Source organism: Rhinolophus hipposideros, assembly GCF_964194185.1.
Source record: "Rhinolophus hipposideros genome assembly, chromosome: 16".
NCBI classification, from domain to species: domain Eukaryota; kingdom Metazoa; phylum Chordata; class Mammalia; order Chiroptera; family Rhinolophidae; genus Rhinolophus; species Rhinolophus hipposideros.
The window spans coordinates 58,752,266-58,770,792 of NC_138062.1; the positions used below are offsets into that span (position 1 = coordinate 58,752,266).

Genomic DNA, 18,527 nt, shown 5'->3' on the forward strand with positions numbered 1-18,527 from the left:
GCCTCTCTCCCCAGGATGGGCGGGATCCCCGCAGTGAATGGCCGAGGGGAGCGTCTGCTGCTGCATATTGGGATCATTGACATCCTGCAGTCCTACAGGTGGGTACCGGCCCCCAGACACACTCTCTCACAGAAGCTGGGCACTGTGCCTTCTGGAAGGCCCCTGCTTGGCCACCCTCCTCCCAAGCCCTGAAGGGAGGCGTTTGGTCCCAGACGCAGCAATTCCACCTCCGGGATTCGTCCTAGGGACTCTGTGATGTCAGAGGCAGGTCAAGGCTGGCATAAGACATGGGGATGGGTAGAGCATTGCCAGCCGATCTTTCATCCTGCCTTGTCTGCCGAGCACCAACTGTGTGCCAAGTGCTGAGCGAACAAGAGCAAGACAGAAATGCCGCTTGTCTGTGAAGCATGCGTCTCTGAAAAGTTCCTACAACAGGAAGAAATACATGTGCCGGTGCCACATGCCATGTGCATGGCAAAGCCTGAAGAAACGGGCACCTGAGGCTTTACCCAGAGCTTAAAGCAGGGATGAGAGGCAACCCCGTTATCTGTGCCTTATCTTCTGTGAGACTTCTGCAGTGAATACTTTTTAATTGTTGATTTTTCATTGTAAGAGTAACATATTCATTACACATAATCCAAACACCACAGAGGGTGGGTTGTGGATGTGGCAGTCCCCGTTTCCCATCCGTACCGCCACACCATTCCCCAAAACCTGCTTGGCGTTCGGTGATTTCTTTATGTGTTTTTCTCTTTTTTAAATACAGCAGGTCCTTGAACAAGTGGCTTTGTTCTAGGTCGTTTAGTTATAATGTTGCTGAGATGCCTAGGAATAGGACTCTGGTTTGTATCAGTTAGCCTCTGGTGAAGCTGGTTTCATCACAGATTGTTTCACTCAAAGTTGCAGAACCTGCCCACAGTAAGTGAGGACTTACTGTATATTAATAAAAACAGGCTCTGCCCATTGATGTTTCACTGCCTGTTTTTTCCCCACCTGAGGGGCTGACCCCCCTCGTCTCCTACAGGGATCTCCCAGTCAGTTTGGAGCAGTTAGGCAGCTTTCCAAGTAACCAGCCAGAGTCTCTGCCCAGGCCCCAGGTGGGGCTGAGAGGGCAGGTGGCACATGGCAGGCAGGCAGGTAGGGATAGGGGTATTGTAAGGGTTTGGGTGCTGAAGAGGGGATCCTTTCCTCTGAAGACTTGAGGCGGAGCATCCAGAAAGGCTGCCTGGGGGAGGCAACGTTATCCCCAGCCCAGGTGTGGTGTGGGGGCCTTGCTGGGAGCCATAGCACAGGGCGCTAACTCCAGCAGAGAGGAAGGGCAGGCTCCATTAGACACTGGCCGGCTGTTCTCCAGGGCCTTTTCACTTTCTTCCCCAGAGCAGCAGTAGTGGGAGCCTCTAACATTCAGGGAGGGGGCAAGGAGGGACAGGAAAGCGGGGGTGGCCCCTGGCTAATGCAACAGACAGCCTAGTTTCTCTATATCTGGACTTGTCTACCTGTTCGATGCCAGGAGCACCTGCAATCGTGATGACCACCAGTGTCCCCAGATGTCGCCTGGTGTCCCCTGGGGACAAAATTGCCCTGGTAGAGAACCCCTGAAGCTGGAGGTTTGGCTAATGTTCTGGGTGTTTTCTCTGTGCAGGTTTATCAAGAAGCTGGAGCACACCTGGAAGGCTCTTGTCCACGATGGGGTGAGTATCGTTCACTCACTCACTCATTTGTCCCATTTGTCAGGCCACAAACGTAGTGATCATGTTCCCCCTTCCTGGAGTCGCTGTCTAGTGGGGTATCCCTGTGACCAGACAGTCACAGGCCAAGGGGTCAGGGAGCCATCATGAGGGGCACAGGAAGGCTTCCTGAAGGAGGGGACTCCCAGGCTGAGTTGGAAGGCTTCCGAAGGACAACCTGACTGGGAAAGTCAGGGGCCAGCAAGGCAAAGAAAAATCTGGAAACATGACTGTGGAGGGGGTCTTAGCCAGGAGGCCGCATAACTCTGGCCTCTGTTGCCACGTGGGCATGCGGCTCGCTTCGGCAGGACGTCTTAGTTGAGGAAAACTTGCAGTGCACTTTTTTCTGAGTGCTGCCAACACATAAACGCTGGCAGCCGATTATTTCTAAACATAACAGACTGTGAGGACCAACCGGTGGGGGCCAAACACAGCCCACTTGCGGGCTCCAGGCAGCCCTTGGTCCCCTGGTCCAGCTGTGCCAACAGCCAGCCCGGCAGGAGTCCTCTCACAGCTCGCTTCAGACCAGTTCTTACTAAAGTGCTAAGGCTGTCCGTGGGCCTGTGGTCTGTAAAATCCAAGACCCCAGCAACCCCCACGCCCCTCAGAGTGTTGGGAGGGTCCAGGTGGGGGTGTCCAGAATGTGCAGCAAGAAGGTCGGTCCGGGTGGGGTTACAAACCCACAGTGGACAGGAGAGCTGTCCTGATGAGGCTAGCTGTAACCTCCCAAATAGGATTTGGATCAGAGCAAGGAGGCCCCAAAAGTCGACTGCAGTAACCATCCAGCTGTGAGCAGTCGGGCAGGGTGGGTGACCCTGTGGTGTCGGCGTCATGTGTCACTGCACAGCCCCTGGTGTTGCCCTTGGCCCCTGACCCAGGTGACCGGCCCCACCTCACGCTCCAACCAGAGGAGGTGCAGAGGAGCATAGGGGGGTCGCCCTTCCCTCTAAGAGCAGAGAGACTCACTGTCTTGACTCGCACTCCATTGGCCAGAATATGGTCACATGGCCACACCTCAGCGCAGGGAAGGATGGGTAATGTCGTTTTTATTCTGGGAGTCTGAGTGTCTAGATAGGTTCTGTTATGTTACAGCAGGGGGAGGGCACTGGGCCATGTCTGGGGACATCTGTGGTTGTCACACTGGGGGCGCTCCTGGCATCAAGTGGGTGGGGTCCAGGGACGCTGCTCAGCCCCCCACGGTGCCCAGGACGGCCCCCCACAGAGTGATCCAGCCCCAGTGTCAATCATGTCAAGGTGGGGGCGGCCATATCCTAGAAGGTGAAGAGACTGTATCCTGGGAGCAATAAGGAGTTTCTGCCGTAGGGGCCCAACATGTGCTGAGCACCAAGTATGTGCTGGGCTCCCTGCCTTATGTAAATCCTGGTGAGCGTAGTGGTCGCCAGTCTCCCTGTTGCACAAAAAAGGAAACAGCCTCCACGAGGGGCAGTGCACTGCGCAGGGTCACCCTGATGGGGAGCGTTGGGACAGTGGGGTCTGCCCAGCACTCGTGACAGCAGCTTCCACCTGTCACGGCTGATGAGCTCTGCCCTTGGAGGGGGCATGGCCGTGTGCCAACAAAGCTTTCTTATAAAACAGGTGCTGGGTCGTGCTCTGCCAACCCTGGCTTAGGAGAATTCCTCTGGTTCCTTTATTTTGATATTTATTTGTTTACTTCTTTGAATAGCTAGTTTATTCACGTGGCTCAAAAAATTAAAAATACAAATGGGTATATAATGTAAAAATCTACCTCGTGCCCCCTCCCTGCCACCGTTACCTGATCCCTGGGTCCCCTCCAGCAAGCCCCATGCTCTGGCCCCATCTCCCCCTCCACAGAGACGGTGGCAGCCCGCCCCCACAGCAGTCTGTCCTGTGGGACATGGGGAGTGATGGCGCTCACGCCCCTGCTTGCCCTCGAGCCCCCACTTCTCTTCACAGGACACCGTCTCCGTCCATCGGCCCAGCTTCTATGCTGAGCGCTTCTTCAAGTTCATGAGCAACACGGTCTTTCGGAAGAACTCCTGTGAGTCGCCCTGGCCCTTTGGGAGGGAGGGACCCGGGGTGTGGAGAGAGCAGGGAGACCCCAGGTGCCTCATCCTGCCGCTTGGTCAGCCTTGGGCCTCGGTCAGGGACTTGGTCCTGAGAGCGGCAGTCAGGCAGCCCCCCTCGCAGGACGGCACGGGGCCTGGCGCCTGCTTTCCCCGTTTGAGTCCTGGCTCCACCTTGTCCTGCCTGTGTGACCGAGCCAGTGACAGTCAAGGGCCTCAGTTTCCCTATCTGTACAGAGCTGTAAGGGAGACATGTTTCTACACACGTGACAGGTGGGCTTGGCCCAGCACCGGCATTCAGTGGGGCTACCCACAGCCTCGTGCCATCAAGGACGCATGGCCTGGGTGGGCACCTGGGTGGCTGGTCATTGGCCTAACGGGCCATTGTGAGGGAGAGCACAGGGTGAGCAGTGGTGGCCCCTGCCCTGTCTCAGGTGGGTGGTCTCAGGAGGTCCCACATCTGTGCTGGGCCTTGAGAGTCGTGGACTCTGTGCACACCCCACGCTGGGATCCCACGTGCCACTGAAACGGTCTTTCTCCCCACGTCTGTCTCATCTGCTCCCCTGGCCCCCTGCCCCCAAAAGTCAAGGTGCTTGTTGGCCTTGGTCACTGTTTCACCAGTGTCCATTCAGTGGCCTAGCACACAGTAGGAGCTCAGTAAGTATCTGTGTGCACTGTACTCCCCAGGCCTCCATCCACACGCGGGGCCTCTCTCCCAGCCCAGGCCAGCCCTTTGTGGACCACTAGCCAGCCCTGGTTGCCTAGCGCTGGCTCGTAGAGTCAAGACTGCTGTCATATTCTGTGACATCTAGTCAGTAGCTTGAGACCCACTGTGGCTGGAGCAGTTACCCCATAGAATTCAGCAAACACCACAGCCCAGCTTTGTCTCCAGAGAGCTGGTTGTTAACTTCACCAGCACAGCACTTCCTGGAACCTTCTCGAGGTGGTCCAGAGGAGTCTGCTGGCCTCTGGGGACTGGATGGCTGTGCACAGGGAAAACTGAGCACCTACTGTGTGCCAGGAGCTGTGCTGGCCACCCTGGGGCAGAAGTCACAAGGAATAAGGAGAGGATGGTGATGGGTACTGATGGATCCGGCCTGGACCAGAGGGCGTTATGGGTTCACCTGCCTCGCTTGACCCTGCTATTGCAGACGGGGACACGGGCCCTGGGCATCGATCCGTGCACTGTCCAACACCTTCCGTTTCCTTATCTGAACGTTGGGCCATAGGTGGAGTGGGCTGCGACAAAGGGGATGAGACTCAATCAAGTGCTCAGTAAACATTGGCAGCTGCTGATTCACGTTGCTGTTTCCGGAGGACCCAGTGTGGGGGTGCTAGGTTCCATCTGTGTTAGTGGGCAGCCAGGCAGAACACAGGGCAGGGCATTCTCAGGGACGGGTGTTGCTTTTGCCCAGGCTGGAGGGGCGGGCTGGATGGAGGCGGGCGGGGGGTCATGTGTGCAGGTGGCAGGCCTCTTGGTGCCCACCACATTTCTGTGCAAAAGAGGCTGGGGGTCTGTGGGGCCCTGCCTCGGTGCTGCTGCCCCAAGCACACCAACTGCCCTCCCTCCACAGCCCTGAAGTCGTCACCGTCCAAGAAGGGCCGCAGTGCCTTGCTGGCCGTTAAGCCCCTGGGGCCTACAGCCGCCTTCTCAGCCAGCCAGATCCCCAGTGAGCGGGAGGACACACAATATGACCTGCGGGGGGCCCGCAGCTACCCCACCCTGGAGGATGAAGGTGACCAGGCAGCGGGAGTGGGTGCATTTGTGACGGGACAGATGAAGGGGCCACTGAGGAAAGTTACTGTCCCTGGAAATTTGGAGGGGCGCAGGGAGCAAAGCAGCAACGTGGTATAAGGAAGGGATCCCCTAAAACTGAGCCAAACCTGGATGGAAGGGCCCTAAGTCACAGTCCCCAGCTTCCAGTCCAAGATTTGCAGCCCCCTGGGGAGTGGGGAGCCCCTGGGACTGGGCCTTGGGAAGAGCTGCAGGGAGATCTGATAGAAGACGCCACCCAGGGAGGTGACAGCCTCCCTTCACGTCACCAGAGGTGTACAGACCTAGAGGGATGAAGCACTCGATGAGGTTGGGCCAGATGTTTGGAAGGTCCCTCCCAGCAACCAGGGTTAAAGATTTCAGGCAGGAAGGGGCTGGGGGAATAGCATCAAGGAAGGGAGATGCTGAGTGTAGAAAGGTCCTGGGGCAGGACTGTTCCTGGCACGTTGGAGGAACAACAAAGAGGCCCTTGCGGCTGGGACAGAGTGAGCGAGGGGGCGAGAGGGAGGAGGTGAGGCAGGACCGCTGGGAGGCGGTTTGGATTTTAGTTTGAGAGCAGCAGAAAGCCACTGAATCCCACGTTGTGAAGAGAACAGAGTGCGGGGACCAGTGGGAAGTTAGGTAGGGCCCGGAGGCGCTCAGGGCAGCCCTGGGGGCCAGCTCCTGACTGTGCCCGCCGCCTCATCCCCACAGGCCGGCCCGACCTCCTGCCTTGCACGCCACCTTCTTTTGAGGAGGCCACCACCGCCTCCATAGCCACAACCCTGTCCTCCACATCCCTCTCCATCCCAGAGCGGTCCCCTTCGGAGACGTCAGAGCAGCCACGGTACAGGTGAGCGGAAGCAGCCATCGTCCTCTGGGGTCTCTGTTGGGTCCGCATCCTGGGAGGCGGGCCAGGTAGGGAGACTTGCCCCACGTGTTCCACCTGTTTGTCTTCTCTCTTCAGGCGGCGCACACAGTCCTCCGGACAGGATGGCCGGTGAGATGAGACCCCAGCCCCTTCCCCTCCTGTCCTCTCTCCTGTCCACACGGTCTCCCCAGCTCCTCCCTTGCACGGGCCCCCCCACCCCCGTCTCTTCCTCCCTTCCCTTCCCCCCTGCACAACTCCACCTCCGCACTTCTACCCAAAGTCCCTCTTTCCTGGGAACAGATTTAAGTTGACAATTGATCGATCGTCAGACTCTAGAACTGCACAGAATCTGGAGTGACTTTGTGTTTCTCTTCCAACTGGGGGCCCAGAGGACACCCCCTCCCCCCAAGTCTGTTGATCCTTGTTTTTTTCTTTTTTCTTTTAAGATATATGAAAGGGAACCTGTGAAAGGCCTGCCCCTGCCCTAGGCAGGTCCCCTCCCTGGGAGCACCCCCTGGATAGGGCTTTTTGTCTCTTTCTGGAGATATTTTATGAATATACGAGCAAATACACACTTGGGCCTGTTTCTCCCCCTTTTTTTTTTTGACAAAAGCAGTGGCTCTGCCCCCACTACCCCTTGCTTTGTCACTTTTCCAGGTGAAGATGTCCCTGTGAGCAGGGAACCTTTGATGGGCTGTTTGCCCTCAGGGGACACTTGGGTTGTTCTCAGTTGTTTGATCTTGTCACACTACTGCAGTGAATATGGGTTCCTTTCCACAATTAGTTTTTTGGGGGATAATTCCTGTGAGGTGGAAAAAGTCATGGTACAACTGTAGCACATTTGGTGGAAAGTGTGTCTCCTGTCCAGCTGCCTGCTCTGACATTCCTGGCCTTTGTGCCTGGTTCCCGGAAGGTTCTGACCCACCTACGTCAGGGGCCTGGGCTTCTGGGTTCTCCAGAACTCTCCCCATCCCTAGTCCAAGCCCCAGGGAGGTGCCCAGCCACCCCAGAAGTGAAGTAAGGATCCAGGTCGCCACTCATTGTGTACCTGCTGGTGCCAGAGTCACAGGATGGCCCCAGGTGGACAGTCAGTCACTGCCCCCTTGCACCCCCCAGGTGGGTGTGGCAGCCAGAGGGACCAGGAATGGGCTGGACCTGCTCAGGGCGCTGGTCACGTGGCACCTGGAGATGGCACCTCACCGTCCCACTGGGACTGAAATCAGCACCAGCCTAGAGGAGCTTGGTGGCCGCTCCTGAGGCCCAGGGAGGGTGAGGAGGGCAATTGAGGCCTAGCTTCCCATTGCCTCCAGGCCACAGGAGGAGGCGCATGTGGAAGAGGACGTGCAGCAGATTACGGTGCAGGTGGAACCCACTTGCAGCGTGGAGATCGTGGTCCGCAAGGAGGAGGACGAGGGGTATGTGGCCACTCAATCCATGTTTTCCAGTTGTCTGGTTCCTCGACTTTTGCTCCTATCTCATTGGCCGGGTGTGGTCATGTGACCCACCGGCAACAAGGCAAGCTGGAAAATGTAGTCTGCCTTCCAGGGAGCAGGGGCTGGGAATGGGGTTCAGGCACTGGGGTGTTGGGAATCTCAGATGAACTTGCAGAGCTGCAGGTAATGCTTCAGTCCTAAGATTGTTCCTCATCGTGATCTTCAGCTCCTTTTCCCCTTCCCGCCCTTGCTCTTAGCCTTGCCTGCACTTGCCAGAGGATAACTGACCAGTTTCTTCAAAGAACCACTTTTAGACTTAGTCACCCTTTCTCGCATCTTGTTTTGTTCTTATTTCATGCACTTTAACTCATCGATAATTTCTTCCTTCCAAATTCTAGTTTGTTTTCTCTCTTGTTTCTTTTTCTCCAATGTAGGTTGAGTACTTAAGTTCCCTTTTTCTCTTTAATAACAAGGTGCTTAAGGCTACACATTTTCCTCTGAGTACTGCTTTTGCTATATCCCATGAGTTTTGACATGAAGCAGTTTCTTTTTACATTGGATCATATATGGATAGTGATTTTCCTTTTAATGTCCTCTTTGATCCAAGGCAGTGAATTTCAACCACCTGGGGTAGTTCTGCCCCCAGGGGACACTGGGCCATATCTGGAGACATCTGTGTTTGTCACAACTAGGGGTGCTTTTGGCATTGAGTGGGTGGGTGCCATGGTGTTTCTCAACACCCCACAGTGTTCAGGACGGCCTCCCACAGAGAATGACCTGGCCCTGAAGTCAACAGGGCCCAGGAGGAGACACCTTGAACTAAGGTTTATTTAGGAGTGTCTCTCCACTTCTGGGTCATGTGTGGGGAGACTTAAGGATTGTTTTTTAACCTTTTAGTACTTCTAATTTTACTAGGTTTGGAATTGAAGAAAGTGGCCTTAAAAAAAAAATCGGTGCTATTTTTTTTTTTTAACATATTACAGTCTTTATGGTCAAGTACAACATTCATTTTTGTTTGTTTGTTTTGTTTTCTAATATCCATGGATACATGGGAGAAATGTGTATTCTCTGTTGGGGGTGTGGAAAGTACTCTGTAAGCCTGTTCTGACCAATGTATTGATTGCTGGCATTCAGTTTATGTTCTTACTTGTTTCTCGTCTGTTTAGTTTATTTAATGTTATAATTTAGCATTTCTGTTCTAATTTAAGAGACCTTACTTAGCGCTCACAGTACATGGGCCCAAGCTGCATTTTGCCATTAAGAGTTTATTACACACACACACACATACACACACACACACACACACACACACAGTCTCTGCCAGTGTCTGCTTTTTTGCTGTTAACTGAAGTCTTACAGTGTAATGTGTCATTCAGCCTTTGTCCAGACAAAATTTGACCTCACACATGACCGGAGAACAATTTCTCCACAATTAGAGGCACTCTGTTACCTCAGAGCTTGTCATTTTCTTCGTGAGATGAAAATCACAGGGTGATCACATAGCCACCAGCCAGTCCTGGGCACGCTCCTCACCCCTCTGAGCCTCAGTCTCCTTGTCTGCGACATGGGACAGCAGCACCCTCTCCCTGAGGGACGGTCAGTAGGTCCATTCACACAAGGCTCTTGAGCAGGCTCATAGTAACAAGTGCTCAGTGCCGTTTGCCCCCCACTTCACAGATGAGGAAACTGAGGCTCAGAGAAGGAAAGTAAGCTCCAGGATGGCACAGCGAGAGAGTGGTGGGGTAAGGTCGGTGCATGTGCCCGAGTCGGGGAGGGGTCTGGGTGGGCCAGTCATTACCTGGGCCATAGCACTACAGGTGGGTGTTTGGTTTAATTTGGCTTTCTGAGACTTTTGTGTCTGTGGTGACACACTGATGAGGGAGGGAGGGGGCAGGAGGATGGGGGGTGTGGGGGTGCTGCTGAGAGCCCCGCCTCAGGACTCCGGTGTCTTTCCCTGTCCCCAGGGTGGAGGTTGCCCCGGCCTGTGCCTCTGCTGCTGTTGTAGAAGCAGAAACCACCAGCCAGGCCTCAGAGCCCGCCAGCCAGGCCTCAGACGAGGAGGACGCGCCTGCCACTGACATCTACTTTGTAAGTCCCCGGGGCTCTCCTGTCACCAGCTTCTCAACCAGACACGTGCTTACCCATGCACCCACATCGGCACACATTGCACACGCAGTCACACCTGCACACATGAGCTTGTATGCATGCACACACACGTCCTCATATACACACACTCCCACATTTGCACACGGTCACACTGACATGGACACACTCGCAAGGTGCTCACAGACACATCACACTCACTTGAAAGGCATGCACACACGTGCACATGCACTCACGCACTCGGGCACACACGTGCTCGCCTCTCAACATGCACATGCTCTTGCACACCCACCGGCACACTCAGTGTGCACTTGCACGCTCACAGACACTAGCATGCTCTCAAACACATGCATACTCACATGGTGTGTGACTGCTGAGCCCGGCCACCCAGGCTGGGCCTTTCCAGGGCCCAGGAACTGCCTCCTCCTCTCCTCCCCAACCTTGTGACCATCCGCCTGGTGCGAGCCAAGGCCCCGGCTGTGCCCCCTGCCCCCTTGGGAAACATCAGTCCTCATGTTCTCAGCCCTGCCGGGTCCCTGGGTCATTGGGCAGCGCCGGGCTAGCTGAGGTGGACTGGAAATGCTGTGGCTCTCCTCCTGCTGGGTGGGGTGGTGGGTGCGGCCAGGTGGGCTCCTGAAGGGGACGAGGGGACTGGTGAGGGGCAGGTGGGCCTCACGCTGTCTGCATCACTGGCCAAGGACACGCGGCTGCTCCTGGACAAGCAAGGTCCCTGAGAGCGGGCAGGGTCCCTGTCCTGGGCGCCGGGGCCTCCCTCTCGCAGAGCCGGGGTCACCTCCCCTGCCCTTGTGTCTCCCACAGGCAGACAGGTTAGATGAGCCAGGAGCCTGAGTGAGGTAGGTGCTGGGCCGCTAAGGCCCCAAGTCTAGTCCAGTGGCCCCTGACAATGAGTCAGGGGTCAGATGTCCCCAGTTGCAACAGGAGGGCCAGACGCTGCAGCCCAGGTGCCCACCGTCTTCCCAGACTTCATTCTCATCTCTGCCCCACCAGTGGAAGGTGAGCTGGGGACTCCCCACTTCCCTGGTACCCGGCCTCTAAGCCACCGGGCCTTGGGACAGTTTGGGTGAGCCCAGCCCTCCTTTCACTGCTCCGTAACTACCACCATCCTGCTGTCCAAGCCAGTGCTGCCAGGTCGCGGGGTGCCTGCCAGGCCTGGAGCAGTAGCTGGCCAACCATTTGTGCTGCCACCCGGCCTTGTCTCCCCATCCCTGGGGGTTGGTCAGTGTCCTGTTCTCTGGATTAGTGTGTGAGGTGGCTGGGCTGTGTCCTGTGAGTGGGTGTCCAGGCCCTGTGTGTAGCAGAGAAGGTTAGTGGCCAGTGTGACCTCGCCACCCCGAAACCCTCCTCCTGCTTGGCCCTCAGCTCACCTGCCCCCACCAAGCACCCGCTCTGCCTGACCTTTTGCCTGACTGCCACCAGATTCCTGTCACCTCATCCTGTCCTCTCTTTGCCTCCTCCGCCCACCCCGCCCGCCCAGTTCATGGATGGGAGGTACTGGATTTACTCTCCCCGGCATCGCCGACTGCGGGCCATGACGCTGAGCTCCTCAGGGACTGTAAGTGACCACAGCAGGCCTTCAGGGAGCCCCGCTGCCTGGAATAGTCGGGAGCCTCAGGGCCTGGCCATCCCATTTCCTCTGAGAAGGGACCTGGGGAAAATAATCATGCAGCCGAGGGCAGTTGTGCGTGTCGCCGTGCTGAGTACGTCCTGCAGTGATGTTGCTTAATCCCCTGGGAAGTGGGCATGAGCGACTGGTAGGTGCACTGTGGGGGCCCAGGGGTCTGCATATGACCCCAGCCACAGGCCATCTCTGCCCCTCATCCCAGCCTCCCAAGCCAGGGACGTGTGGGGCAGACACTTCTTACTTGTTTGGACCTTGATGCTGACAGCTCCTTAAGGGGCATGTCCCCCTCTGATGGGGACTATCACATAGGTCAGTGAGGGACTGTAAAGCTGGGCTCTTAGGTGCAGGAGAGCGGAGCTGTTATCTCCATACCCATTTCACAGATGGAGAAACAAAGGCCTTGGTTCCCCAGGGAGCCCATGAGAACACACGGTTTAGTCAAAATCTGGGTGCAGACCCCAAGCAGCCCCTGTGTGTAGTAGACACCTGTCTACCCAGCGTGCTTGGGACGCTATGTGGCTGTCATGCAGCGATGGCCTTGTCTTGTTATTGTCATCATGAGCAATAAATGAGGGGCCCAGATCCGCACAGCATGAACTGGCAGAACAGGGTGAAAAACTGAAGCAAGAATTTCTGTTCTCGAGAGGCAGACCCTCAGAGGCTCGCACCCCGGCCCCAAAGCAAACTCCTCTGCAAGTTCCTGGGTGTTGGGTGCTGCCGAGCCACCCCTTCCCCAGTGCCTCTCACCACACTCTGTCCTCTGAAATGGGGTGCTCCCTCCCAGCGACGCTCCATGATCCAATGGCTTAGGACATACAGCAGCCCTCCAGGGCTCCCTGGGGGAGCATTTTGCCTGGAGGGGGTTGACCCGGATTTTGAAACAGATACCTGGGGTGTGCAAAGGAAGAGGAAAGAGCGCCTTGGCAGGTGACACAGCGGAAACAGAAGCGTGGGGGCTGGACGGGAGGACAGCGGGACGAGTGGTGGGAGGAACCCTCAGGCAGGCAGGGAGGACAAGCCCATGGCCTGATTTTAGTGAGGGCACCACCACCTTCTAGATGCCTCCCTCCCCCAGGCTCAGCTCTCTACGGGGTTCCAGTGGAGAACCTTGCCCCATGTTCTGAACCCCAGCAGGGCAGCTGCCCCAGCAGCTACCCTGTGCTGCGCACTGGGCACAGTCGGCACCCAGGTGGCCCAGGCCCAGCCTCTGTGCTCCCAGGTGGGCGGCGGAGGCAGATCAAGCTGCCACCAGTGGTCAGGGGTGTTTATTGTTCTGGGGCTGTCTGAAGGAACAGGTAGGACCTATGCTGGGGTCTCGCTCTGCTGCCCCACGTGCCTTTGTGCCAGTCCACAGGGCCTCCCAGGGCGCTGGGCCAGGCACCGCGACCTGAGTGATCGGCCTGCGTGGCCCACACAAACCTGGGAGTCTGGCCTGTGAGGGCAGGTGTTGAGGCAAAAACTACAGGAAGGGTGGGGTAGAGCAGGTACAGAGATGGGGAGAGGCAGCAGGTGGGCTAGGAGGGGCGGGTCTGGTGGGTTTCGCGGCCCTGGGACACCCAGGTGGACATGGGCAGGGCAGGTGCCCCCCTCAGAGGCCAAGCAGGGATCTCTTGGCATTGAAGGCCAGGGGTGGGGGCTCTTGGGAGACAGGAGAAAAAGGAGGAGAAAGCAGACTGCAGGAGCCCTGAGGAGGCCTCCAGGGCCTAGGGAGGTTCTTTAGGTGGGAGCAGACCTGGCAAGGACGTGTGCCCACCCCGTCTGACACAGAATGGGGGATGCTCCCTAGACACAGCTGGAAGACCAGCCCCCCACCACCACCACCCTGTGGGCCGACAGCCCCTGGAGCCCACATGGCAGGCAGGATCTGAGGTTGGGGTGCTGCTGGGCTAGGATGGAAGTTGGGGTGCCATGGGGAGAGGACAGCAGAGCACACCAAGCCCCGCCACCCTTCCTTCTCCTCCTGCTGTGCCCGGCCCGCCCTGACTGCACTCAGCGCTTCCTGCTGCCCATGCTGCCTGCTCCAGCCACTCAGCCCCAGAGGCCTGGCCCCCAATCCTGCCTCGCCCAAGGGCCATCCAGGTTGGGGGCAGGTCCCCAGGGAGAGGGCAGCCGGGGGCTGAGCTGCCCACTTGTCCCGCATTGAGGGTCCGCCTCTTTTATTTCTGTTTCTTCCTTCCTCCCTCTCACCTCTTGTGCCTCCTCACACCCTGCTCTTCTTCTGCGCCCTTCCTGCACGTGCCGCCCACCCGCTCTCCAGCCCACCGATGACAGGAGCTGGGTTTACTCCCCACTCCACTATAGCACGCAGGCCCACCCAGCCTCCGACGGCGAGAGCGACACAGTAAGTGCACCCGACCCACCAGCCTTGCCCACTTGGCACCATGACCCCCCCAGACACCCTAAGAACAGATGGGGAGACAGGTCTTGGGTGGGAGGGGCAGGCCTGGTCTCTTACTGCGAGCTGGCCCATGGGGTAAGTATTGGGGCCTATGTCTGGCCTTCATGCCCAGTATGTCAGCAGTGGGGCCAGGCACCACCGTGGGAGGCCCAGCGGGTGGGGGTCTGGCCCCCCGCCCATTGCGCCCTCACCCGCCCCTCTTGCCTTCTGCAGTAATCTCTATGTAGTCACCGACCCGGAGCAGAGCGCCCACTGCCACCCTGGTTGCTTCCTGGAAGCGCTACCCACCCAGTTCAGCCCAGAGCGCGGGACATGCCGCCTGGCCACCGCTGGACTTCGCTCGCCCCCGTCCTCCCCTCTGTGACGGTCGCCAATGCTCCAAGCTGCAGAGTGACGGTCCAGGCTCCGTCAACTACCTATGCCTTTGATACTGTGAACCTTTCTGAATTTCCGATCACATATTTATTTTGGGTCCTTACTCTTTGCACAGAGATGGTGGCACATGTGTGCTTTTTTTAAAAAAAAGAAAGAAGAAAAACACAACGGAAAAAGAGACTCCATTCCATGTACTTTTTTCGTTCTTTGCTGTGCTTGCATGTGTCTTGCTGAGGGAACAAAGCCCATTCATTGGCTTTGGGGACCTGCACCCCAGTCGCCTGGTAACCCTGACTGAAAATCTGTGCTCTGAGTCTCAGCCAGCGCCACCCTGCTCCGCCTCTCTCCATCTTGGATGGAGCTCCTAGAATGGAAGGGCCATCAGGTGCCCTACTGGTCCCCAGGGCACCTCTGGAGACCGCCCACCCGCACCCAGCAGCCACTCTCAGCTCAGGTTTGCGGGCTGCGTGCTGGACATCCATCCTTGGGGGAGGCTGACTGGTAGCCTGGGGGTGGCTCTCCACCCTACTGACCCCCTCCATCTCTCAGCCTCTGTTTCTCCACCACCCTCCCCACCCCAGATGACCTGGGAGCAGGAATCACCGGGCAGCAACTGAAATTCGGACACATGGCCGCCCCCTCTCAGTGGAGCTCAGGGCTGTGGCTGTCTCTCTCCTTCACATGGATGGCTCAGTGTTGGGAGGACAGGGCCCAAGCAATGAGAGACATCCTTTCAAAGCAGGATTTCCCCCCACATGTCCAACTCTGAGAGGATGCGGCCAGGCCCTCTGCCACGGGACTTCGGAGAGCTTATGTCCTGGAGCAGGGGCCCTCCCCATGGGCAGGCCACACGGCCTAGAGGGACGGACCCTCTCCAGCAAAAGTTCCCCCCAGACTTGTGTGGGCAGGCTTTCTCATTTTTAAATGATAGTGACACCTGTGACAATTAAAAGAGGAAGAAATTCTTCATGAAAAACAAGTTTTTTCTTTGGTTTGTCATCTTCAGGACAGCCACTCCTGGGCCCAGAGTCCCATGGGGTGGCTGCCAGGGTACCCTGCTGTGTCCGGAGGGGGCTGCTGGAGCCAACAGCTTTGCAGGGTCTCTCCTGCCGCTAAGCAGATTCTTTCCCACCTCCTGAGAGGTGGAATGTCAATGATGGCTGCCTCCTGCCCGCTCTGCAGACCCCCCCTGCAGCTCCACGTAGGAGGAGCTGGGAGCCAGCTCAGAGTGGAAGCCGCACCTGGAAGAATTTGTGACCAGTCCTTGCCTCCCTGGTAGAGCCTGAGGCAGCTAGAGAACCCACCAATCCAGGAGTCTGATTTTTTGAGCCTGTTGCAAGCTGTATACACTACTGCCTCTTGTCCCCCCTTGCACAGCCTGCTGGAGAGAACCTGTTGGCCTGGCTGCCGTCAGCTCCTCCCCGGAGAACCAGACTGTGCCCTGGGGGTTCACCCCTCATTGCCCCTGGGGCAGCACCCGGATCTGAGCAGGGTTGCCGGGGACACTGCACAGCCTGGGGAAGGTGCCCCCAGAGGACCTGTCAGAACAAGCTGGTGGGTGGTCCAGACTAGAAGCAAAACGGCCTCCTCTCCTTCCTACCTATGGAGGATTTGTCCAGATCCTGGGAGCGCCCTCACCTGGATTTCAGACCAGTGCAGACATGCAGGCCACGTGCCACAAGTCTCCAGTCTGTCCCTGACTCGTCCCAACAAGGGGGCAGGCAGGCTGAGCAGGCAGAGCTCTGAAGGTACATCTTGGACCTCGAGGCTGAACCGGGACAGCTGTATCACCCAAATGCCGACGTGGGCATCCCCACCCAGGCTCCCAGAGACATCGTGAGTTCAGGGGATACCCTGAGCAGCAGCCACAGTCCTTAAGCAGTGAGCACTGTATCCAAGGCCACCTCGGCCTCCTGGAGCTGAGTGAGGAGGGGAGCCACCCGCGTGGTCGTCAGGTCCCCGGTCCCTGCTGGGCCCCTCAGGTTCTCCTGAGTGGATCATGGAACAAGTGCATGGTCAGATGCTGACTTATAGGAGAAATTTGCAAACCTGGATATCATGACATTTCTATTTTCATGATAAGTCTCGAAGATCCCTTTGGAGACTCATTTTGTGTTGCATTCTTTGTCCCATTTCAGAGATTGGTAACCTCAATGTTAAAGTGGTCCCATGACTGTTCGGATGTGAGGCATTTTTTTTATTCTTTTTGGGGGTGGGGGGAGGCAAGACCTTATTTATAATATGTAGTGAACTCCTGACCTTCGCCAGACCGCCTGCCAGGAAGTCCCTGGATCCACCCAGCTGTTGCCCCGCCCCCTCCAGGATGGAAATCTGTAAATTGGCCAGTTTCCCTCCTGGGTCATGCCCCTCCCTCCATGGCTGCTGTCGCTGAGAATGTGGGCAGCGTCTGACTTGCTGTACTGTAAAAAAGAAAGGCATTTCTTGAGACTGACAAGTGGAACTTTCTGTGAGTCCCCTGCCAGCCTCCTCTCACTACCCCCTCCTACCACCTGGCTCAGTGCAATACTCCCGTCCCAGGTGGGGTCCCTTGCCATGGTACTCTTCCTTGCAGCCCCTCGGTCTCCACCCCAACCTCGTTTTTATGGCTGACCTGATGTTGAAACACAACGAAACTGCAAACCTTGTGTGTCTTAATTTTCACCAGGGGTCCTGTGTCCTCAGCCCAATGTCTGGTGTGCGACAATCCAGAGCACGGCCTCCTGTGGGCGCCTCTGACCATGCAGCCACTGCTGGCCCCATAACACTCGTATGCAGCCCTGGGCCCCATCCCTGCCCCTTTTTACGTTGAAGAGATCTAATAAATCGGGTAAGAAGCTCTGTCGTCTCTTTGCCTCTTTGCTTCTCTGTGTGTTCATTCCCCTGGTGTCTGGTTGGGAGTTTCAGGACTGGCTTTGAAAACCCTCATGAGATTTAAAATAACAAAGTGCAAATTCCTTAGTAAGGGTGGCCTCTTTTGGGTTTCAGTTCAGCTTGAAAAACTTTTAAAAGCTTCTGACAGAAGTGCAGCCTAGCTCAAAGGAACAAACACTCTCCAAAGTTTGTATTCCTTCTGCCAGAGTGGCTCAAATCGACTAATGCATGGACCCCTTTTAAGGGGAAAATATTTCCTCCAGACTCCCAATTTAAGAAACATTGCGTTGAAAGGTCTGGTCTGTGAGTGAGCCCTGGGAAACCCAGTTGTGATCATAGATGGAGATGCAGAACGGCATAGCTCATTTGAAACCAGACACGCAGATGACCTGGGATGTGCTTTCCTTATGTTCAAAGATTAGTACGCAAATACTCTCACAGACGCATCTGCATTTTGAAGATCATGGGACCAGGCCCTCCTCCCATTTTGGGCCATCCCATCACCCGGACCACCCACAATCCCATGACTAGCAGGGTTATCATCAGATGGTGGGAGATGGCCTTCCATGTTTCCTTTGGAAGGCTCCCTCTGTGCCACCACAGCCACCCCCGCATCTGGGTACCAAACAGAAGCAGAGCATACAAAGCCAGCATTTAGGGTGGTGGTATGAAGCTATATTTTAAAATACACATTTGAAGAATTACCTTAAAATATCAAGTACCATCCTCTGGGGTGGGCTGGGGGAGCTAGGAGCAGGACTTCTGGGTCCTCCAGATTTCCTGGCCTCCAGTTCTGTTCCCTATGGTCCATCTTCTCCACTAGCCCCACGGGGACTCCTCCAACAGCCAGTACCCCATTCATCCCTCCCTGGGCTCCCTAACACTCACGGAACGAAGCTGGCCACCAAGTTAAAATCGCAACTCCACGCTTCCTCTTTGGGGTCGGGGAGAGGAGGTGTTAAAATGACTCTGATCCTCAGTTTCGCTATATGTAAAATGGATTGATGGGGAACTTGGAGTTGAAATTCAAGTATAAAAAAAGAAAACCAATCCCTGAAATACATGGGCTCGGACCTACCATTTTGGGGCTTCCCCACCCACGAGGGCCAAGGGACCTCACTCCCCGAACAGGCCTCCACTCGGCCCCGCCTCCCTGGCTCTGCCCCAGGCTACGTTCTCTGGATTCCCTCCTCCTGGGCCCCGCCCACACCAGCTCCGCCCCTTCCCTGGCCCCGCCTCTTGGTACCTCCCCCCGGACCCCGCAGCACTCAGTTCCTGGTTCGTCCTTGCTCCGCCCACAGCGTCTCGC

General features: G+C 56.7%; 1 protein-coding gene across 9 annotated transcripts in view; it reads left to right on the top strand.

Annotated features, from left to right (window-relative positions):
- PIP5K1C (phosphatidylinositol-4-phosphate 5-kinase type 1 gamma) overlaps positions 1 to 17,185 on the top strand; it is a 50,859-nt gene extending 33,674 nt beyond the window's left edge. For 5 of the 9 annotated variants that reach the window (XM_081077891.1, XM_081077896.1, XM_081077895.1 and 2 more), the window contains 11 exons: positions 15 to 98; positions 1,643 to 1,691; positions 3,663 to 3,747; positions 5,347 to 5,508; positions 6,240 to 6,378; positions 6,493 to 6,525; positions 7,707 to 7,811; positions 9,794 to 9,917; positions 11,428 to 11,505; positions 13,832 to 13,915; positions 14,186 to 17,185. In XM_081077891.1, coding sequence (XP_080934017.1) covers positions 15 to 98; positions 1,643 to 1,691; positions 3,663 to 3,747; positions 5,347 to 5,508; positions 6,240 to 6,378; positions 6,493 to 6,525; positions 7,707 to 7,811; positions 9,794 to 9,917; positions 11,428 to 11,505; positions 13,832 to 13,915; positions 14,186 to 14,188 — 946 coding nt within the window. In that variant the 3' untranslated portion in view covers positions 14,189 to 17,185. The remainder of the gene's footprint in view (positions 1 to 14; positions 99 to 1,642; positions 1,692 to 3,662; positions 3,748 to 5,346; positions 5,509 to 6,239; positions 6,379 to 6,492; positions 6,526 to 7,706; positions 7,812 to 9,793; positions 9,918 to 11,427; positions 11,506 to 13,831; positions 13,916 to 14,185) is intronic. The other 4 variants (XM_081077892.1, XM_081077897.1, XM_081077898.1 and 1 more) reach the window with 2 other exon arrangements.
- Positions 17,186 to 18,527: the final 1,342 nt, after the last annotated feature.